Here is a 23825-nt window from a genome sequence, read left to right as displayed (position 1 = left end):
TGCCTGCTGAGGCAGATCAGGGCTACGACACCATCAAGCGGGCCCTGATCCAACAGTACAACCTCACTCCAGAGTCCTACCGCAAGAAGTTCCGGAGCCTACAGAAGGGACCAAAGGACTCCTGGGCTGACCACCGGCGGGCACTTGCCCGAGCTGCCGACCACTGGACCCAAGGCCTGCAGCTTTCCGCCGGACCGGAGATCCTGGACTTGTTCATCACGGAGCAACTCTTGTGGAACTGCCCTGAGGATCTCCGCCAGTTCATCCGAGACCAGAAGCCAAAGGGGTCCACGGCTACAGCTGCCCTTGCCGATGACTACACCAACAACCGGGCCCCTGAGGCCAGGAGAGCGGCCACCAGCAGCACCTGGAGAGGGGGTAAGATGAATTCTGCGACTGCCCCACCTGCCCCTAGACTGCAGGGGGTGTCCCCCTCAACTCCCCTCTCCAGGCCCGTGGCAGAGCCAAGACGGTGCCACCAGTGCAACCTACCTGGACACTTCAAGGCCATGTGCCCTCAGCGTCCCAAGGCCCCGGCTCCGTCCCCGTCCCAAGGGCCGCCCAAGGTGTATTGTGTGGGTGGGGGTGGTGGTAGGTCCCTGGACAGCTTCCAACCTGTCACCGTCGGCCGGTCTGTGACCATAGGACTGCGAGACAGCGCCTCGGAGGTGACTCTGGTGCGGCCTGAGATGGTGTCCCCCCAAGACTTGATCCCTGGAAAAACCCTCGCTGTCTCCGGGATTGGAGGCACTGACCCGGCGCTGCCTGTTGCTGACATTTATGTGGACTGGGGCGCAGGGCGGGGGGTGAGGGAGGTGGGGGTAACTGATCGGATCCCTGCAAACGTGCTACTTGGGACAGATTTGGGGCAGATAACCTCCCAGTTTGGGCCCCAACCAAGGGCTGAACCTTCAGCCAGTACTGACATGCCTCCGGACAATGTTAATGTGTTATCTATGAATGATGTAAGGGAGGAGGGAGTGAACTCTGATATTTCTGCTTGCACAGACACCATAGACACACACACAGCTGCAGCTGTGACAGGGGAGGGGGTCAGAGAAAGGTGTGACAATGCCTCTACAAGTAACCAGCCTGTGAGCTGGGATCTGTTGCCCTCTGCAGGGATAAGCAGAGAGCAGGGTGCTGCAGGGGGAGGACCAGTGTGTGGGGTGGGGGCTACCACAGCAAATGTGGGGTCCCCAGAGATTTCACAGCGGGGTTCTGTTGCTGCAGGAGGGGAACAGGCAGGTGAGATTGGGGCCGGTCCAGGAGCGGAAGTGCTCCCAGGTAAGATCTCGGTGCATGGTTCCCCCACAACCGGGGTGTCAGGAAGCCAGGTAGGTCTGCCTGAACCGGCGACTTGGTCAGGAACGGAGGAGGAGCAGGCACGACCCACGGTCGCAGCGGCTGTGGCCGCTGTCACCCGCAGTGGGAGTGCTGGAAGCCAAGGGGCCTCCCGGAGGTCCGATAGCTCTTCCCCTTCTGACCAAGTGGCAGCCGAGTCAGGTGGAGGCCAGGACACAGGTCCCGGGGTACTGACTGAAGATGTGACAGTCTCGTCGATTCTGGCCACATCTAGTCAGGGGTTTCAGGCAGCGTTAGAAGCTGACGACAGCCTGAAAGCTCTTAAGGAGCAGGCGGCACAGCCTCCCTCGGACTCGGACCCGGAGCGAGTGGTCTGGGACCAAGGACGGCTGTACCGGGCCACGGTCCAGCAGGGTTCACCGGAGGCGTGGCCCAGGGACCGACAGTTGGTGGTACCCTATCCGTTCCGGACGGAGTTGTTGCGGATCGCACATGAGATTCCGATGGCCGGACACCTAGGGATCGCTAAGACCAAGGCCAGGTTAAACCAGCATTTCTACTGGCCAAAAATGGGGGCCGATGTGGCTGCCTACTGCCGTTCGTGTGAAACCTGTCAGAGAGTGGGGAAGGCGGGGCCACGCCCCAAAGCCCCACTGGTATCTCTGCCAATCATCGATGAGCCTTTCAGGAGGGTGGCTGTGGATCTGGTCGGCCCGCTGGCCATCCCCAGCAGCTCCGGGAAACGCTTCATACTGACGGTAGTGGACTATGCCACCCGGTACCCAGAAGCAGTGGCCTTGTCGTCCATTCGGGCTGACAAGGTGGCCACCGCATTGCTGGAGATTTTCTCCCGAGTGGGTTTTCCCCAGGAAATGCTCACTGACCGGGGGACCCAATTCATGTCCCAGCTGATGGAGGCCCTCTGTAAGCAAGTCCAGGTGCGACATCTGGTGGCCAGCCCGTACCATCCACAGACTAATGGCCTGTGCGAGCGGTTCAATGGCACCTTAAAGCAGATGCTTAAGATGTTGGTCGACTCCCATGGGCGTGACTGGGAGCGGTATCTCCCACACCTGTTATTTGCTTACCGGGAGGTTCCACAGGCCTCAACAGGATTCTCACCGTTTGAGCTCCTGTACGGGCGACGTGTGCGGGGCCCCCTGGCTCTGGTGAAAGAGGCTTGGGAAGGGGATTTGGCCACCCCTGGAGTGTCGGTTATCGAGTATGTCATGCGCTTCCGGGACAAAATGCAGGCCTTGACGCAACTGGTACACGACAATATGGCTCAAGCCCAGGCCGATCAGAAGCGTTGGTACGACCAGAACGCTTGTGAGAGGACCTACCAAGTGGGTCAAAAGGTGTGGGTACTGGTCCCCGTACCACAGGACAAGCTTCAGGCAGCCTGGGAAGGCCCATACCTCGTGTACCAGCAGCTCAACCCTGTGACGTACCTGGTCACCCTGGACCCTGCCCGTGGAAGGCGGAAGCCCTTCCATGTGAACATGATGAAGGCACATCATGAGCGGGAGGCATGTGCGCTCCCCGTGTGCAACCTGCCCGAGGAGGGAGAAGCGGAAACCCTCTTGGATATGCTAGCCCAGGTTAGGGCAGGCGGATCCATGGAGGATGTGGAGGTTGGCCACCAGCTCTTGGAGGACCAACGGTCCCAGCTGTGGGCCACCCTCCTCCCCTTCCGGGGGTTGTTTACCAACCAGCCCGGAAGGACTGACTTGGCTGTCCATCACGTGGACACTGGGGATCATCCCCCGATCCGGCGTTCAGCATATCGGGTCTCCCTGGAGGTGCAGCAACACATGCGCCAGGAGATTGACGAGATGCTGAAGCTGGGGGTGATCCAGGCATCCAACAGCGCTTGGGCCTCGCCTGTAGTCCTCGTCCCTAAGAAGGACCGAACCACTCGGTTCTGCGTGGACTACAGGGGGCTCAATGCTGTCACGGTCGCCGATGCGTACCCAATGCCACGCATCGATGACCTGCTCGATCAGTTGGCCGGGGCTCAGTACCTGACCATCATGGATCTGAGCCGGGGATATTGGCAGATCCCCCTGACTCGCAAGGCCAGGGAACGCTCTGCCTTTATTACCCCATTTGGACTGTACGAGTCCACGGTGATGCCATTCAGGATGAGGAATGCCCCTGCCACTTTCCAGCGGATGGTCAACACCCTGCTCAAGGGACTTGAAGGGTACGCGGCCGCGTACCTGGATGACATTGCTGTCTTCAGTCCCACCTGGGAGGACCACCTAGAGCATCTAGCACAGGTGCTCAGGCGGATCCACCGGGCAGGTTTGACCATCAAGCCGGGAAAGTGTCAGCTGGCCATGAGCGAGGTCCAGTACCTCGGTCACCGGGTAGGTGGGAGAACACTGAAGCCCGAGCCTGAGAAAGTGGAAGCCATCGCATCCTGGCCCACCCCCAGGACCAAGAAGCAGGTGATGTCCTTCTTGGGGACCGCTGGGTACTATAGGAGGTTTGTTCCATGCTATAGTAGCCTGGCAAAGCCCTTGACGGACCTCACCAAGAAGAAGCTGCCCTCTGCAGTCGATTGGACAATGGACTGCGAGACAGCCTTCCGGGCCCTAAAGGACGCCCTGTCCAGCCCGCCCGTGCTACAGGCAGCCGACTTCACGCGGCCGTTTGTAGTACAGACCGACGCCAGTGACTTCGGCCTCGGTGCGGTGCTCAGCCAGGTGGACTCTGCGAGCCAAGAGCACCCAGTCTTGTACCTGAGCAGGAAGCTGTTACCAAGGGAAGTTGCCTATTCCACGATGGAGAAGGAGTGCCTGGCCATAGTGTGGGCCCTGCAGCGTCTGCAACCCTATCTATACGGGCGCCACTTCATCGTGGAGACGGACCACAATCCCCTCAGCTGGTTGCACACCGTCTCTGGGACGAATGGGCGATTGTTGCGATGGAGCCTTGCGCTCCAGCAAAACAACTTCACCATTCGCCACAAAAGGGGCCGTGACCACGGTAACGCAGACGGGCTGTCCCGACAAGGAGAGGTCGCGGACGGGCGCACGGGGGAACACCGGAGTGTGCTGCCCCCTAGCGCCCTCAAAAGGGGGGAGGTGTGAGGCAAATCCCGGGATATGAAGATGAATTATGACTCCAGTCATAATCTCTCATCACTCCCTGGCAGTGCCCCCTCCCTTCTTGTTCTCAATGTCCAGCATCTGTGAAGGTGTTACACCTCCATGGCCATGTCCTGTGATATGGAAATGAGGTGGTGTGGGAACAATGGACACAGGATGACTCCCTGCCGTCACCCTGTAACAAGAGTTGTATCTCATTAGCAAGGCTATGGAACTAGCTAGACAGAACGACTCCAGTAAAAAATGGTTCATATCTCGCAAGCCATATTTCCGATAAATATGGCAACCATAAAAATGGTGTCTCCGCATGCGGACGATGCCGGCACACCCTTTTTATGGGAGCAGGACATTGGGAAATGCCCCAGGCATGATATCAGCCAATGGGGAACTGGCAGACAGGTCATGAGTCCCCTCGTTCTGTAGCTAAATTCATAACTGTCACAATGAGAGCATTGGCGTCCGCCTACGACGCTCCCAGGCAAAGTTATGGCCATATTCCATGTTGTGGATTTTGTCCATAACTCCAGCCAGGGGTGGAGCAGTGCTCCCTCTGAGGTCACGAAGGTAGGAGGGGACCGGGATCTGCCCAGGTTGATAACCCTACTTCGGCCATTTTCCAGGGTTCTTTCGCTGGGGGTCACGTGTAGGAAACATCTGTGGGAGTTCCTGGAAACCTGGTCTACAGCGCCCCCCTGTGGCCAGACGCAACAAGGTAACTGCTGGAACTGTGTATGCCTGTTTGTAACCCATGCTTTGACTGTAACTGTACTCTGACATAACTGTATATTCTGTAGATTCCCTATTGTATATATTGTAGTTCTAGTGTGCTTTAGGCTGATTAAATTATATAATTAATCTTGGGCTGTTCTGTTATCTCGATCTTGAATCCCACGTCTGTGTGTTCGGCTAATAGTTACCGTAAATCGGTTGGTGGCAGCGAGTTGTGCCAAGGATTATTGTGGGGAGGCCAGTGAGATTCAGGGAGGTTTTATATATTCCGCCCGCGGAGGTCGGGGGAATATATACCCTACTCTCACCGGGGACCCTTCAATAATCGGCATAAGTAGTATAGCGGCCTCCTTGCTTATTGTCGGGCAATTCCATAATTGGCCTGACTATAAGAGGGGCGCTAGAGAGCGCGTCACGTGCTCTGTCTGTCGGTCGGGAGGTATAAAGGAGGGGTGACCCCACTTGTTACCCCCCGATTGTGACGTACTGGTAGCCAGCGCGGGGGATTTCTGAGTGACCCCCCGGTGGTTTGTGACATTGAACGATTAACAACATATAGGCGTGCATCTACGTTGCCTTCTCCACGCCCCCTCCGCTCATATTGGTAATCGTAAGTACGTTATGACCGGGCGGTGACAGAGAACGTAAGTGCGACCTCGTTGACTTCTTCAATCAAACAAAGCCGCAGTCATGACCACCAATTGGAGTTGAAGAAGCCGTTCATAAAAGATCCCGTTAATAAGATCCGCAAACCAGCACGCAAGCTTGGAGGTCTCTACTACGATCCGAAAAGCTGTATGAACGAAGGACGGACGTGAGAGACCTTTTGCTTAGTTGTGACCACCAATCGGAGTTGAAGAGGGAGAGGCCTAAACCACGCCTGCGTCGTTGAATTCTGAATCGCCAACTAGTTGCTGGTTGTTGATACGGTGTCAGACATGTTCCCAGCGGGACACCAACAACCAAAAAATGGCCCAGGTCATTCAGCAACAACCAACAACTTCACAGCAGGGGCCAGGTTGTTGCTGGATGTCACACACAGCAACGTCGCTAAGGGGATCGCTGTTACGTCACAAAAAGTGTGACTCATCAGCGATGTTGCTAGCGATGTTGCTAGCGATGTTGGTTAGTGTGAAGGGGCCTTAAGGGTACCTTCACACTTAGCGATGCAGCAGCGATCCGACCAGCGATCTGACCTGGTCAGGATCGCTGCTGCATCGCTACATGGTCGCTGGTGAGCTGTCAAACAGGCAGATCTCACCAGCGACCAGTGAACAGCCCCCAGCCAGCAGCGACGTGCAAGCGACGCTGCGCTTGCACGGAGCCGCCGTCTGGAAGCTGCGGAGACTGGTAACTAAGGTAAACATCGGGTATGGTTACCCGATGTTTACATTAGTTACCAGTGTGAGCAGGGAGCAGGGAGCCGCGCACACTGAGCGCTGGCTCCTTGCTCTCCTAGCTACAGTACACATCGGGTTAATTAACCCGATGTGTAATGCAGCTACATGTGCAGAGAGCAAGGAGCCGCGCACACTGCTTAGCGCTGGCTCCTTGCTCTCCTAGCTGCTGTACACATCGTGTTAATTAACCCGATGTGTACAGCAGCTACATGTGCAGAGAGCCGGAGCCGGCAGCACAGGCAGCGTGAGAGCTGCAGAGGCTGGTAACTAAGGTAAATATCGGGTAACCACCTTGGTTACCCGATGTTTATCTTGGATACAGCTTACCTCAGCTGTCAGACGCCGGCTCCTGCTCCCTGCTTGCTTCATTTGTCGCTCTCTTGCTGTCACACACAGCGATCTGTGTGTCACAGCAGGAGAGCGGCTTTGAAGAAAACGAACCAGGGCTGTGTGTAACGAGCAGCGATCTCGCAGCAGGGGCCAGATCGCTGCTCAGTGTCACACACAGCGAGATCGCTAATGAGGTCACTGCTGCGTCACAAAAAGCGTGACTCAGCAGCGATCTCGGCAGCGAGCTCGCTGTGTGTGAAGCACCCCTAACTCTTCCTAGCTAACACTTTCCCAATATACTTCTGTTATCTACTCTTCTCCTGTAAGCTTATCTCTAACAGGCTTGTAAATACCTTTGTTATTGTAGCTTTGATCCTTCTGGAGCAGACCAAAATCTGACCAACTGAGGCGGGCCCCTCACTTGTGGGGGTTGAAAGGAGAGTGACATGTGATCTAGACTGTCCCCATCAGTTGGTCCGAATAAGGTCTACAACAGGAAGGATAACAGCTACAACAACAGTAAAAGGTATTTACAAGCCTATTAGTGATTAGCTTACAGGAGCAGTGTAGATAGCAGAAGTATATTGGGAAAGCGTAAAGGTCCAGTCACACTAAGCAACTTACCAGCGATCCCAACAACGATAGGGATCGCTGGTAAGTTGCTAGGAGGTTGCTGGTGAGATGTCACACTGCGACGCTCCAGCGATCCCACCAGCAACCTGACCTGGCAGGGATCGCTGGAGCGTGGCTGCACGAGTTGCTGGTGAGCTCACCAGCAACCAGTGACCAGCCCCCAGTCTCCTAGTTACAGCACACATCGGGTTAATTACCTGATGTGTGCTGCAGCTAAATGTGCACAGAGCACGGAGCAGCGCACAATGCTTAGCGCTGGCTCCTTGCTCTCCTAGTTACAGCACACATCGGGTTAATTAACCCGATGTGTGCTGCAGCTACATGTGCACAGAGCAGGAGCCGGCACTGACAGTGAGAGCGGCGGAGGCTGGTAACAAAGGTAAATATCGGGTAACCAAGGACAGGGCTTCTTGGTTACCCGATGTTTACATTGGTTACCAGCCTCCGCAGAAGCCGGCTCCTGCTGCCTGCACATTTAGTTGTTGCTGTCTCGCTGTCACACACAGCGATCTGTGCTTCACAGCAGGACAGCAACAACTAAAAAATGGCCCAGGACATTCAGCAACAACCAACGACCTCACAGCAGGGGCCAGGTTGTTGCTGGATGTCACACACAGCAACATCTCTAGCAACATCGCTGCTACGTCACAAAAGTTGTTCGTTACCAGCGATGTTGCTAGCGATGTTGCTTAGTGTGACGGGGCCTTTAGTTAGGAAGAGGTAAGGTGGTGTCACACACAGCGACGGCGACAACGACGTCGCTGCTAAGTCACCATTTTCTGTGACGTAGCAGCGACGTCCTGTCGCTGTGTGACATCCAGCAACGACCTGGCCCCTGATGTCCTGCTTCATTTTTTGCTCGTCGCTCTCCCGCTGTGAAGCACACATCGCTGTGTGTAACAGCGAGAGAGCGACGAACTGAAGCGAGCAGGGAGCAGGAGCCGGCTTCTGGCAGCCTGCGGTAAGCTGTAACCACAGTAAACATCGGGTAACCAAGAAGCCCTTTCCTTGGTTACCTGATATTTACATTAGTTACTAGCACCGCGCTCTCACGCTGCCAGTGCCGGCTCCCTGCACACGTAGATGGAGTACACATCGGGTTAATTACCTGATGTGTACTCCAGCTACGTGAGCAGGGAGCCGGCACTGGCAGCGTGAGAGCACACCGCTTAGCGCGGACTCTCTGCACACGTAGCCGGAGCCGGAGTACACATCGGGTAATTAACCCGATGTGTACCCTGGCTAGGAGTGCAGGGAGCCAGCGCTAAGCGTGTGCGCTGGTAACCAAGGTAAATATCGGGTAATGGTTACCCGATATTTACCTTAGTTACCAAGTGCAGCATGGCTTCCACAGCGACACGTGTCGTTATGATCGCTGCTGCTTCTGCTGTGTTTGACAGCTAAGCAGCGATCATAACAGCGACTTACTAGGTCGCTGTTGCGTCACAGAAAATGGTGACGTAACTGCGACGTCGTTGTCGATGTCGCTGTGTGAACTCAGCTTTAGGATAAATGAAAGGGAATCATGTTAGTAGTGGAAGACGCCTTTAAAGCTGGTGTCACACATAACGACGACGACAACGACGTCGCTGCTACGTCACCATTTTCTGTGACGTTGCAGCGACGTCCCGTCGCTGTCGCTGTGTGTGACATCCAGCAACGACCTGGCCCCTGCTGTGAGGTCGCCGGTCGTTGCTGAATGTCCAGCTTCATTTTTTGGTCGTCACTCTCCCGCTGTGACACACACATCGCTGTGTGTGACAGCGAGAGAGCGACGAAATGAAGCGATCAGGAGCCGGCACTGGGAGCTGCAGTAAGCTGTAACCAGCGTAAACATCGGGTAACCAAGGGAAGACCTTTCCCTGGTTACCCGATGTTTACGCTGGTTACCAGCCTCCGCTCTTGCTGCCAGTGCCGGCTCCTGCACTGTGACATGTGGCTGCAGTACGCATCGGGTAATTAACCCGATGTGTGCTGCAGGAGAGCAAGGAGCCAGCGCTAAGCGCGGCTCCCTGCTCTCTGAACTGTGACATGTAGCTGCAGCACACATCGGGTTAATTAACCCGATGTGTGCTGCAGGAGAGCAAGGAGCCAGCGCTAAGCGCGGCTCCCTGCTCTCTGAACATGTAGCACAGCGACCTTATGATCGCTGCTTCTGCTGTGTTTGACAGCTAAGCAGCGATCATAACAGCGACTTACAAGGTCGCTGTTACGTCACCGAAAATGGTGACGTAACAGCGACGTCGTTGTCGCTGTCGTTTAGTGTGACACCAGCTTAAGGCTTGATTCACAAAGATAAAGCCATTATTTTTTTTTCTATTGGCAGGGTATATATACCAGACCTGATCCTATAGATTCCATAGGATTGTCCCCAGGAATCCGGTATCAGATCAAAAGTTGATCAAAAAAATCATCATGCGTCATATTTCTTCTCTGAACACAAAACGAGCAACTGTGTATGGATCAGGCAGAAAACAAATTGCCGTAACTACAGTAATACATGGGAACGAAGTCACAGCACACAGTACGATCTGAATATTCACTTTACTGATGAGGGTTTCACTCATCAACAAAAATCAGTTCAGTCTTTTTGAAACTTTCTGTTCTGGAAAGTTTCTATTATTCCAGAGGGGATTGAGATTGAAAGTGGAGTATGAGAACAAAAGTGAACGGTGAAAGGATTCCTTCTCTGAGCAAAGGGACCAATGAATTAAAAAATAATGTCTACCTAAAACACCATGTTCTGTGAAATCAGGCAAGTAAAAAAAAAAAGGCCGTACTATAATTCAGAGATGTGATTTATCACAGCATTGAGTAAAGAAAACACTCTCGGGCAATAGCTTGTATGAGGATTTATGGACTGGGTTCCCATGGCGGAGCAGCTGTACACGAGCCTGAGAGCACCATCTGTAATGCCAAGGAGCAGGGGAAAAATCTCTCTGGAGACAATAATCAGAAATCATCATCCGGCAGCCGCTAATCTGGCTTTGGTGGATGACAGGATAACACTTACGACCCAAATATGTTCTGCCAATTAGAATTTTTTTTTCTGGTCTTGACTGGGCCTCTTAGTTTGGTTTTTGAATTTCACCAGGTTTTCCCTTATGAGCTGGAGCTATCACCAGTGGGTTCTTATATACAGCATTGTAGAATACTGTATATAAGAGCCCAGGCCACGCTGTATAACGTAAAAACACCTTTATAATATTCACCTGGGGGGGGTCTGAAAGGTGTCGCTGCTCTCGTTCCAACGCCTTCTCTCTGAGGCGATTACCGTCCTCTTTATACTGAGCCTCGTGTGGATGAGGTGTCCTGCGTCATCCACACAGGCCGGCATTACGGTCTTGCGCAGGCGCACTTTGATCTGCCCTTTTGAGACCAGATCAAACTAAAGTAACGCGCAGGCGTGAGGAAAGGTCAAAGACTGCCTGTGTATGTGCACTAAAATACTTTGATCTGCCCTCAGCAGGGCAGATCAAAGTGCGCCTCCGCAGGACCACAATGCCGGCCTGGGTGGATGACGTAGGTCACGTAACGCACATGGGCCTCACAAGAAGGAGGACCACGATCACAGCAGAGAGGAGGCGCCGGACCGAGACCAGCGACACCCATCGGACCTGACTGCCCCCTAGGCGAGTATTATAAAGGTGTTTTTCAAATTATACAGAGTGGCCTGGGGTCTTATATACAGTATTCTCATAAAGGAAAAACCTGGTTACAGGTTCCCTTTAAAGGGGCTGTCCACTATTAGCACAACCCCTTCTGATTCCACATGTTTTCCCTATTTAAAATAATAAAGCCTATACTCACCTCCGGTGTCGACACCATTCCAGCAGTGTCCAGGTTCATGGTGCGGAGGCTCTCGTGGGGTTGTGACGTCTTGCGATCCCCATGTCCGATCAGAGTAGACTTCCTTCTCCCCACCTTCAAACCAATCAAGTTCATCAACTGGAAGTGAGTGCTGCGGCTATGCTCATTTCCTGTGGATTGTTAGTTTGGTCCGAAAGCAGGGAGAAGCAAGCCAGCGCTGATTGGATGCGGGGCTCGCATGACGTCACAAATCCAATGAGAGCCCAAGCACTCACGTGGTAAATGAAATCCAATAAGCCATTGTGCAATTCCACTTTTTTGCAATTTCACCGCACTTGGAATTTTTTTCCCATTTTCAAATACAGTAAGTGGCAGAATGAATGGAGTCATTCAAAAGTACAACTCGTCTCGCAAAAAACAAGCACTCAAATGGCTAAGTTGACAGAAAAGTTAAAAAAGTTATAGTTCTTGGACAAAGGGGAGGAAAAAACGAAAATAAAAAACAGAAAATCGCTGGGGGGTAAAGTGGTTAGAGAATCTGTCACCAGGTTTTTGCTACCGCATTTAAGAGCAGCATGATGCAGTGGCAGAGACTTTGATTCCAGCGATGTGTCACTTAATGAGCTGCCTGCTGTCATTTTGATAAAAATCACTGTTTTATCTGTTGCTATCCAAATATCGGGCTCTATAACTCCACCCAAACCCCTGATCGGCAGCTTTCTGCCCTTTATACACAGAAAGCTGCCAATTAGTAGTGGGGGCGTGGTTATACAAAACTAATTAATATGCAGGACTACATGACAGCAGGTCTACTAGTCCTCCGGTGATAATCTCCTGCTGATAAAACAGTGATTTATTACAGCATGCAGCTCAGTAAGTGACATTATTGGAATCATGGCCTCGGTCCCTACATTATAGTGCTCTCAGATCAGGTGGCAAAAATGTATCCTGCAGCAGAAAAACAATCACAAACACACAGCCAATGTCATAAAGAACTCTCTTCAATGTACAGAAAAACAAGGAGTCTTAGGGGTACTTTACACACTACGACATCGCAGGTGCGATGTCGGTGGGGTCAAATCGAAAGTGACGCACATCCGGCGTCGCTGTCGATATCGTAGTGTGTAAATCGTTTTTGATACGATTAACGAGCGCAAAAGCGTCTAAATCGTACCATCGGTGTAGCCTCGGTCATTTGCATATTTTCGGAAGGACCCGATGTTACATTGTTGTTCCTCGTTCCTGCGGCAGCACACATCGTCGTGTGTGAAGCCGCAGGAGCGAGGAACATCTCCTACCTGCGTCCTGCGGCTCATGCCGGCTATGCGGAAGGACGGAGGTGGGCGGGATGTTTACGTCCCGCTCATCTCCGCCCCTCCGCTTCTATTCGCTGCCTGCTGTGTGACGTCGCTGTGACGCCGCACGACCCGCCCCCTTAGGAAGGAGGCGTGTCGCTGGCCAGAGCGACGTCACAGGGCAGGTAAGTGCATGTGAAGCTGCTGTAGCGATAATTTTCGCTATGGCAGCTATCACAAGAGATCGCAGCTGCGACGGGGGCTGGGACTATCGCACACGGCATCACGGCATCGGCTTGCGATGTCGTAGTGTGCAAAGTACCCCTTAGGCTATGTGCACAGCACACGGTCAGGATATGCTGCATCCTGGACGCAGCATATCCTCTCCTGCGGGGCCACGAATGCTGTCCACAGGAGACCACATCTGCCTGTGCCCACGATTAGGGTATGGGGTGCTGTGGGACTTTCTCTCTGTTCTCCCAGCGGAGAACACTCGCGACTCCACAGCATAAATTGAAATGCTGCGGCTTAGAAAGCCGCACCTCAGGTCAGTTTACACTGTGGGAAAAACAAGCATAGTGGTCATGAGATTTCTAGAAATCCCAACCACTGTGCTTGTACTGTACAACGCACCATTTTGGCCGCAGCGAAAAAACGATGTGTCGAAAACACTGTGAATCCTGATCGTGTGCATGCTGCGTAAGAAGTGATGAAATGGCCTCAACATCATCCAGTCTATGCAGGATTACATGAAGAGAGACAAGGTTTTGCACAGCACAAGCCTCACACACAGATCTGCGGTTGGTTCTCCAAGATGTTTGGAACAACCTCCCTTTCGAGTGCCTTCAAAAACTGTTAGGCTATCTGCACACGTTGCAGAGATTTCTGCACCAAATCTGCATCTCCTGGCAGAAAAAAACCCCCCAAAAACGTGTTTTTGCACTGCATTTTTGCCACATTTTCGATGCGTTTGTTTTTTTTTGCATGCATTATATTATTTTCTGCACCAAATCTGCTAGGGAAATATAAGTACAGCACAGCTTTTCAGAATTCTCATTAACTTTGCTGGCATGCAGATTTGTGATAAAACTGCGCTAAAAAAAAAAACGCTTCAAAAATGCACTGTGTGCACATAGCCTTAGGCTATGTGTCCACGGTAGAATGTACCTGCGGATTTTTCTGCATGAAAATCCGCGACTTTCGCGGCAAATCCGCACCTTATTTTTGCCGCGGATTTGCCGCGGATTTACCGCGAATTTGCCGCGGATTTTGATGCAGATTTTTTTTCCCCCCCCCCCCCATTCTATACCCAAAATCCGCACAAAAATCCGCAACAATAATTGACATGCTGCAGATTTTTCCGGATCAAAATCCGCGGCAAATCCGCCGCGGAAAAATCCGCAGTATGGACACAGCATTTCCAAAATGCCATTGAAATGGCTTGGAAGTGCCGCTGCTGCAGATTTTCGGAAAATCCGCGGTAAATCTGCGGCAAATCCGCGGTAAAACCGCGGCAAATCCGCGGCAAAATCCGCAGCGTGGGCACATAGCCTTAGGGCGGCTTTGCATGTTGCAACATCGCACGTGCGAGGTCGGTGGGGTCAAATCGAAAGTGACGCACATCCGGCGTCACTTTCGACATCGTAGTGTGTACATGCTAGATGATACGATTAACGAGCGCAAAAGCGTCGTTATCGTATCATCGTTGCAGGCTCCGACTTTTTCAAAATTATGCTGCCGCAACAGGTACGATGTAGTTCCTCGCTCCTACGGCTGCACACATCGCTGTGTATGAAGCCGCAGGAGCGAGGAACATCAGCTTACCTGCCGCCGGCATCTATGCGGAAGGAAGGAGGTGGACAGGATGTTTACATCCTACTCATCTCCGCCCCTCCGCCGCTATTGGCCGCCTGCTGTGTGACATCGCTATGCCGCCGCACGACCCGCCCCCTTAGGAAGGAGGCGGGACGCTGGCCTGAGCGACGGTCGCAGGGCAGGTGAGTGCATGTGAAGCTGCCGTAGCGATAATTTTCGCTACGGCAGCTATCAGAAGATATCGTACCTGCGACAGGGGCGGGGACTATCGCGTGCGACATCGCAGCATCGGCTTGCGATGTCCCAAAGTGCAAAGCCCGCCTAAGTGTCCATAGAAGAACTGATGCGGTTTTGAAAGCAACCTTTCCACAGTGCCGCGTATGTATATTTATTTCTTTATTTTCTTAACCTGAATGTTCTGATTCATGAACCAGAGCTGTAAAACATTCCAGCGCATCATCGGAAGCACAGAACTTTCCTTTCCATACACCGCAAGCCTCCCCTCCCCATAACGGGAAAAGCATTTTCATGAATTTAACCCCCATTAATTCTAGTACACTGTCAAAACAATCCCTGTGTATTGTGTACCCACCCTATAATTTTTGCCTTTCACGGCAATGTCTTCCCCCTCCTGTCTTCTTTTCTCTACTTTTCTCATCAGCTCAGCCGGTGTGATTTGCATCTTCGCCCACAGAAAACGAAGCTCCTCTACACACTTTGTTTTTCTCCCAACCCTTTCGCTACTGGAAATCCTTTATGTTACAAATTTTTACTAAGTATTTCATGTTTCCAACGACTAACCTCAAATACCCCTTACCTTTCTCAAAGTCTTACGCTTGGTCTGGATTTCTTCCTCTTCACTGAAGACTTGGTCACTTTCTTGTGAGGAATATGCTACCGATGAGCAGGTGGACGTGCTGGAGATGGACCGGTCTGATGGCCTTACGGACTTCTTCTGCAGCTCTTCCTCGGTGAGTAGAGGCACAGGGTTGTGCTCCGCTGTGTGGTCCCCGTTGTCACCATGTCCAAGACCTTCTGGTTTACATAAGACATCTCTATCAAGGAGTTTCGTGTCCTTTTCTGCCTCCGCAGCCACCACAGATAACTTTTGGAATTCTTCCTCTACAGGTATGAGCTGCTGCTTCTCCATTACTCCTGATCTAGACTGGACGTTTCACTTGATGGTCTTTGATCGTTTGTTACTTGCTATATCCTTTTGACCAATCAGCCACAAAAGGCAACTTGCTTTTCCATAGGCATGCCCTGAAAAGTCTTCCTCCGGGTCACTCCTCCTGTCCATGGGACATCTACGGAGAGAGCGTTCAACACAAAATGAAAACTTGGAACAGTAAGATGTTTGCTTTCATATAATGTATCAAGAGCGGAGAAGAACTAACGAATCTGACCAGCAGAAGAATGAAAACGTATCAAGAGCTGGGAACCAGAACTGCCACTGAAATGAAAATTAGTGATGGGCGCGCACTACCATGTCTGGGTGCTCAGAACTCGTAACAAACAGATGATTGGATGGGCATAACTCGGGTACAGAGCATAATGATAGTCAATTGAGAACTCGAGCATTTTTCTGGAAGAGTTCCCCATTGACTTCCATTATACTAAGGTACTTGGGAGTTATGCCCATCTGAGCATTAAACACCTTGTTACAAGTACAGAGCACCCGAGGATGGTAGTGCCCGCTCATCACTAGTTACGAGTACTGAGCACCCGAGGATGGTAGTGCCCGCTCATCACTAGTTACTAGTACTCAGCACCCGAGCATGGTAGTGCCCGCTCATCACTAGTTACGAGTACTGAGCACCCGAGCATGGTAGTGCCCACTCATCACTAGTTACAAGTACAGAGCACCCGAGCATGGTAGTGCCCGCTCATCACTAGTTACGAGTACTGAGCACCTGAGCATGGTAGTGCCCACTCATCACTAGTTACAAGTACTGAGCACCCGAGCATGGTAGTGCCCGCTCATCACTAGTTACGAGTACTGAGCACCCGAGCATGGTAGTGCCCACTCATCACTAGTTACAAGTACAGAGCACCCGAGCATGGTAGTGCCCGCTCATCACTAGTTACGAGTACTGAGCACCTGAGCATGGTAGTGCCCACTCATCACTAGTTACAAGTACTGAGCACCCGAGCATGGTAGTGCCGCTCATCCCTAGTTACCAGTACTGAGCACCCGAGCATGGTAGTGCCCGCTCATTACTAGTTACGAGTACTGAGCACCCGCATGGTAGTGCCCGCTCATCACTAGTTACGAGTACTGATCGCCTGAGCATGGTAGTGCCCGCTCATCACTAGTTACATGTACAGAGCACCCAAGCATGGTAGTGCCCGCTCATCACTAGTTACAAGTACAGAGCACCCGAGCATGGTAGTGCCCGCTCATCACTAGTTACAAGTACAGAGCACCCGAGCATGGTAGTGCCCGCTCATCACTAGTTACAAGTACAGAGCACCCGAGCATGGTAGTGCCCGCTCATCACTAGTTACATGTACAGAGCACCCAAGCATGGTAGTGCCCGCTCATCACTAGCTCAAGTACAGAGCACCCGAGCATGGTAGTGCCCGCTCATCACTAGTTACAAGTACAGAGCACCCGAGCATGGTAGTGCCCGCTCATCACTAGTTACAAGTACAGAGCACCCGAGCATGGTAGTGCCCGCTCATCACTAGTTACGAGTACTGAGCACCCGAGCATGGTAGTGCTTGATCATCATTATAAGTACTGAGCACCCGAGCATGGTAGTGCTTGATCATCATTATGAGTACCGAGCACTCGAGCATGGTGGTGCCCACTCATCATTACAAGTACCGAGCACCCGAGCATGGTAGTGTTCGCTCATCATTATGAGTACAGAGTTCCTGAGCATGGTAGTGCCCACTCATCATTACGAGTACTGAGCACCCGAGCATGGAAGTGCCCGCTCATCATTACGTGTACTGAGCACCTGAGCATGGTAGTGTTCACTCATCATTATGAGTACCGAGCACTCGAGCATGATGGTGCCCACTCATCATTACAAGTACTGAGCACCCAAGCATGGTAGTGCCCGCTCATCATTACGTGTACTGAGCACCTGAGCATGGTAGTGTTCACTCATCATTATGAGTACTGAGCACCCGAGCATGGTAGTGCTTGCTCATCATTATGAGTACCGAGCACCCGAGCATGATGGTGCCCACTCATCATTACAAGTACCGAGCACCCGAGCATGATAGTGTTCACTCATCATTATGAGTACAGAGCACCCGAGCATAGTAGGGCCCGCTCATTATTATGAGTACCGAGCACCCGAGCATGGCAGTGCCCGCTCATCAATAATGAAAATGCATCCAGAACTCAAACACTAACGAATCCAATTAGCACAAGAATGTACTGTGCACTTATACTTCAAAATGGCACAAATTATTTTCAGTGTGGACTTGAAATCTGGTAAGTAGAAAAAATATTAACAGTCATAGGTCTTTTTGCAGGTCAATTCAGAGAAACTGTCCGATCGACACTGAATAAGGCCAATCCATTTTTCCATCTCAAATAATTGCTCACATGAAGAGAGAACCATGTCCACCTTCTGCTTGATCCTAGGTGTGCAGATACTTTACACCAACTCTCATTAAGAAGTGGAAACTGCACAATCTCTTCAACCTCCAAAATACATTTTGTTGCAGCTCTAAAGATCTCAAACACTCTTAGGACACCATTCAGACAAAATCAGCTGAAGACGGAAAGGAGACAAGTGAACCTCAAAAGGATGGAGCAGAGGAATTGAGAAAAACAGGAGAGAAGTGAAGCAAAAGTATGAACGAGAAAACAAAGGATCTCAGAAAAGTAGGGAGTACACAACTACAGATGTTACGAAGAGGAAGGAGTGCGATGGAAAAACAGGCAGGAGGGGTAGACAGCGAGGGTAGAGCGGCAAAAAAAATGGAGATCATGCAGAGGAGAAGGTGATGGGGTCAAAAATGAGAGTTTAGTAGAATATTGTAAGTAGCCAAGACGTCCCGGTTGGGTCTGCACTCACCGCACTCCCAGGTGGCACTCTGGGTCAGACGGCTCTATGCTTGTTACAGGACCACATTGCTATCTGCTTTCCCAATCTGCTCCCCTCCTCCCTCTCCCCTCAGATATCTTGTTCAATGAGGGTTGGCTTAAGGCCAGCGGGAATAGGGAAAGAGAAGGTTCCCACAGAAACACTGTGTGTGTCCTCAGCCATCATGCCAAGAAAGGCAAACCCAGGGATGCCAATCTGGACGGGTCCAGGTAAAGAGGCGGGGTACAACAGCTTAATTTCGGAAGGGATGCAGACTCTGTGGGCGATAGACGAGACAGCTGCATATTTATAGACGAGGGAAAAAAAATAGGTAACCGTGTCTGGCACATAAAGTGCGAATTGTAGCAAAACATCTGCCGATATTCCACATGGGAGAAGAGTCACGGGTTCCTGCACGAACTTCATAGGAGAAAATCCCTTATACAATTATACACATAAAAACAAGATCAGCACAGGTGGGTCTTCTAAATAATGGTAAACAGGAGGGGTCGGGCAGTAGGGAGCGGGATCTCCGGCCTTGCGCGCCGAGAGGGATCTCCGGCCTTACGCGCCGAGTGGGATCTCCGGCCTTGCGCACCGAGCGGGATCTCTAGCTTTGTATGCCGAGCGGGATCTTCAGCTTTGTACACCGAGCGGGATCTTCAGCTTTGTACACCGAGCGGGATCTTCAGCTTTGTACACCGAGCGGGATCTTCAGCTTTGTACGCCGAGCGGGATCTTCAGCTTTGTACGCCGAGCGGGATCTCCAGCTTTGTACACCGAGCGGGATCTCCAGCTTTGTACACCGAGCGGGATCTCCAGCTTTGTACACCGAGCGGGATCTCCAGCTTTGTACGCCGAGCGGGATCTTCAGCTTTGTACGCCGAGCAGGATCTCCAGCTATAGCTTTGTATTCACCCCCGCTATACTACAGAACACAAGTGACTGCCTGACTGCAGTTTGCAATGTCATGTCTGCTCTCTATCTGAAACTTAACCTTTCCAAAACTGAACTTCTTCTTTTCCCTCCATCTCCCAACCTTCCTAACCCTGACATCTCCCTCTCTGTGTGTGGCACAACGATAAGTCCTAGGCCGCAAGCCCGCTGTCTGGGTGTTATACTTGACACTGATCTCTCCTTCACCTCCCACATACAATCTCTTGCCCGCTCCTGCCGTTTGCACCTCAAGAACATCTCTAGAATCCGCCCGTTTCTCACAATGGAAACGACAAAAACCCTCACCGTGGCCCTGATCTACTCTCGCCTTCACTACTGTAACTCTCTATTAATTGGTCTCCCCCCTAACTAGACTCTCTCCTCTACAGTCCATCCTTAATGCAGCAGCCAGGGTCACCTATCTGGCTAACCGCTACTCGGATGCCTCTGCTCTGTGCCAGCCATTGCACTGGCTGCCCATATATCACAGGATCCAATTCAAACTGCTTGTTCTCACCCACAAAGCTCTCCACAGTGTGGCACCCCCCTACATCTCCACCCTCCTCTCTGTCTATCACCCCACCCGTTCTCTACGCTCTGCAAATGACGTTCGACTAACATCCACACTAATTCGAACCTCTTACTCCCGAATCCAAGACTTCTTCCGATCTGCACCAAACCTCTGGAATGCTCTACCCCAAGAAGTTAGGACGAATCACAACTTACTCAGCTTCAGACGCACCCTAAAAACGCATCTTTTTAGGGCGGCCTATCACACTCCCTAGCCGAACTAATTTCACCTAATCCCTCTACAACTTCTCAGAACATAACCCCACGTCAAACTCCACTGCACCCGAAAGCATCTCAAGGCTCTGGCCAACTGGTCCAGGAAGCCATTATCTATCCCCCATTTCCTTGAGATGGCTGGATAGTCATTGTAAATAAGCACTTGTACCTTGCCCCTCCCCCCCCATCCCATTGTAGATTGTAAGCTCTCACGACCAGGGTTGCCTTTTTTCCCTATAAATATTGTATTTTCTATAACTGTTACTTGTTTGTATATGATCCTCCCGAATTGTAAAGCGCTGCGGAATATGTTGGCGCTATAGAAATAAAGATTATTATTATTATAATTATTCCGAGTGGGATCTTCAGCTTAATATGACAGGTAATATACTCCATTGGATAAATGTATACCGGTATATGGGCTAAATAAAATCAATAGGAACAAGGAACACAATTTCTTAAAAAGGAACAAAACTCATAAAATCTATGGATAACTGAAACCAGCAACTTCTGTTAGACTAAAGAGGTGGTCGGTGACCGAGGCAATGAGCACTCAACTATAGAATTAAATATACCTCCACTCTCGAGAAGGGGAGGATTTCAATTAGCACATATATTGCCAAGATGCTCTTTTTTTTTTACAGTCACATTGTAGTTTTAACTATTTATCATGTTAAGAAAACCCCTTTAAAGACTGTCACATAGAGCTATGACAGCCCAAACGTCTATATACAATTGCCTTATATACAGGTTGAGACTTATTGCACGCAAATTGTATATAAGGCTGCATTCACACAACCATTAATAATTTGATCAACCCTCATTTAATAGACAGGCCGACAGCATTTCTATGCACACAGAACACTTGTTAATTCTACTGTTCAGTGTGTATATAGACTGTCATTGTTCTTGGCAGCACTTTACTGCCCACACAGGACAATGTGCTGTCGAGAACAATGATTTTTAAGCAAACTTAAAAGTAATGTCTCCCACATTTTGCTCATTGTTCGGGTGATTGGCAGTCATGGAACGTTGAATAAAATGATACCGTAATATCGGTGAACTGATGTCTTATTCCTAAGAAATCCATGTTTTTCTTAATATGTAAAAGAGCTGTTAAGATCTATGGGCTGGACGTAGATCTCCCTGAGATTCTGCCTCCTGGGATTATTTTATATGAAAGGAGGATTTACCAATGTGAGACATGTAGATCCTGAGAGCAGAATTCAAAATCCAAAAATAATAATAATAATAATTCAATTGTTAATAATAATAATAATAATTATTATTCAATTGTTATTATTATTAAAAAAATATTCAAAAGGGTATTTGAAGCAGGTTTTGATTTTGAAGTGAATCTTAAGTGTAAATGATCACTCTTTGGATTTTCTGGTTTTTTTATATTGCATAAAACAAAAAAACAAAAACAAACTCTGGTACTGTTGCTTCTATAAATTGTAAAAATCTCATCTACACATTGACTACATTTCTTGCCCATGAATTGACTTGCTTTGGGGACTTTAATTGTGGAAATATAATAATAATACTATTTAGATTGTGAGCCCCAGTGAGGACACTGTTGCTGATCAATGTAAAGCGTTATGGAATTAATGGTGCTATATAAGTGAATAAAAATAATAACAATAATAATTTTATTTTTTTTATTATTATTATTATTATTATTGTTGTTGTTGTCATTTTATTATTATTATTATTATTATTATTATTATTATTATTAACAACATTACAATAACAACAACAACAATAATAATAATAATAATATTGGCTAAAGCTTTATATATTATGGGAGTTTTTTCTTGCTTTTTGTTATGGGGTCTTTGGCTGGGACCCCCAGTGATCCTGAGAACAGGGTTCCAGAACCATGAAACCTCGCATTGTACTCCGCTGTCTTCGGAGGTTCCATAGCCCTTTTCTCCTGATTCCGGACTCCAATTCTCAGGATCACTGGTGGTCCTAGTAATCAGACCTTCAGCGTAAGGAGTTTGTATGTTCTCCCCGTGTTTGCATGAGGTTCCTCCGGGTACTCCAGTTTCCTCCCACACTCCAAAAAGATACTGATAGGGAATCTAGATTGTGAGCCCCAATGGGGACAGTGTTGCCATTGTATGTAAAGCACTGTGGAATTAATAGTGCTATATAAATGAATAAATATTATGTTATTATATATTATCTTCTATATACAATGGACAGGGAATAATCCTTCATTCCAAAAATATTTTCAAGAAATACTATTATTAGAGATGGGCGAATAGTAACTATTCGTGTTCAGATAATGCTTATTGAATACTGTGTACTATTCCAGTATTCGCCACGGCAAGAAAAATACTAAGGTTCCCCATTGATTTACATTGGGTTCATTATTCGTGATGTATACCGGAATAGTTCTTTGGGATTCATTATGAATAATTTAAACCCTAATAGTCACTATTCGCCCATCTCTAACTATTATCAAAGTTCTGATATACCGTACATATGGCTATTTCTTGTACAAGAGACAAAATCAAGGATCACAACTATGGGTTTCTCAGCACTTCAGTAATTCCAGGCTGAAATGGTTAAAAATGGGGACAAATAGATTGTGGCATAAGAGAATAATGAGATTTTCTCCATTGTGGACAGAGTGGTGAAATCACAGTGGATAGAATAACTTCATACATTCCCCTTCCCCGAGACGTAGATCACGCAGGGACGGTCCGGATCCTTTGTGTTTTCCCAGTCTAGACACTACTGTTTTCTTATCGACAGTAACGTTTATTTGTCTGGTTTATTAAATTATGATAATCTGGTAATTGTTTTCCAGAGCAGAAGAGCAGAATAATCTGAAGTACAAGCAGGAGACTCCTTAAACAAACAGCCGGGCACCTTGAGTTGTTAGTTTTTCCTCTTACAAGTTTATTCTTAAATATTCTATAATTGTCCAGTAATTTAAACCCAACTTGGTCCCATTAAAGGCATTTGTCGTTCAGCCATTCTCACCCAACATCGCAATTAGATGTATCCAGCAATAGCAGCAGGAGGTATGGCCGTCCATCCACACAGCTAATCTGTGCGACAGATTACAGAATCTACCCAAGTCTACATATGTATTAATACACAAGATTATAATAATCTAGAAAAATGCCTACAGATTAACACAGTTTTACTAATCTTACATGGACAACGTTGTCCATAATGATCCATGACATACAGAGCACTAGATTTCCAAGCAATATGGATCCTTATAGGTCACTCTCCATTTTCCTGAGGTTCCGTTTGTTTCTGGTTCTCACCCTCCTACACATCACTTATGATCGAGGCATCTCCTACTACAGATAATAACCCCACCTAACGAGGAGACGTCACGTGCCGTAATAAGCAACATACCCAAATCAGTAGCTGTGTCCACTAAAACTAAAAGACTAAAACATTGTAACTAGTGATGAGCGGGCACTACCATGCTCGGGTGCTCAGTACTCGTAACTAGTGATGAGCGGGCACTACCATGCTCAGGTGCTCAGTACTCGTAACTAGTGATGAGCGGGCACTACCATGCTCAGGTGCTCAGTACTCGTAACTAGTGATGAGCGGGCACTACCATGCTCAGGTGCTCGGTACTCGTAA

At 49.6% G+C, this 23825-nt stretch overlaps 1 protein-coding gene across 2 annotated transcripts in view; it reads right to left on the bottom strand.

The window, feature by feature from the left end:
- Nucleotides 1–23825, bottom strand: part of LOC142254918 (inositol-trisphosphate 3-kinase B-like) — a 90993-nt gene that overhangs the window by 64422 nt on the left and 2746 nt on the right. Inside the window, exons 1-2 of one of the 2 annotated variants that reach the window (XM_075326277.1) lie at nucleotides 18474–18569; nucleotides 15251–15740 (exon numbers count right to left, since the gene is read on the bottom strand). In XM_075326277.1, the coding sequence (XP_075182392.1) occupies nucleotides 15251–15583 (333 nt within the window). In that variant the 5' untranslated portion in view covers nucleotides 15584–15740; nucleotides 18474–18569. Of the gene's footprint in view, nucleotides 1–15250; nucleotides 15741–18473; nucleotides 18570–23825 lie in introns of those variants that run through there. The other variant, XM_075326276.1, reaches the window with a different exon arrangement.

This window comes from Anomaloglossus baeobatrachus, chromosome 10, assembly GCF_048569485.1.
Source record: "Anomaloglossus baeobatrachus isolate aAnoBae1 chromosome 10, aAnoBae1.hap1, whole genome shotgun sequence".
In the NCBI taxonomy this organism is placed as follows: domain Eukaryota; kingdom Metazoa; phylum Chordata; class Amphibia; order Anura; family Aromobatidae; genus Anomaloglossus; species Anomaloglossus baeobatrachus.
The sequence above is the reverse complement of the archived record's forward strand: the minus strand, read 5'-3'. Positions and strand labels throughout refer to the sequence as shown.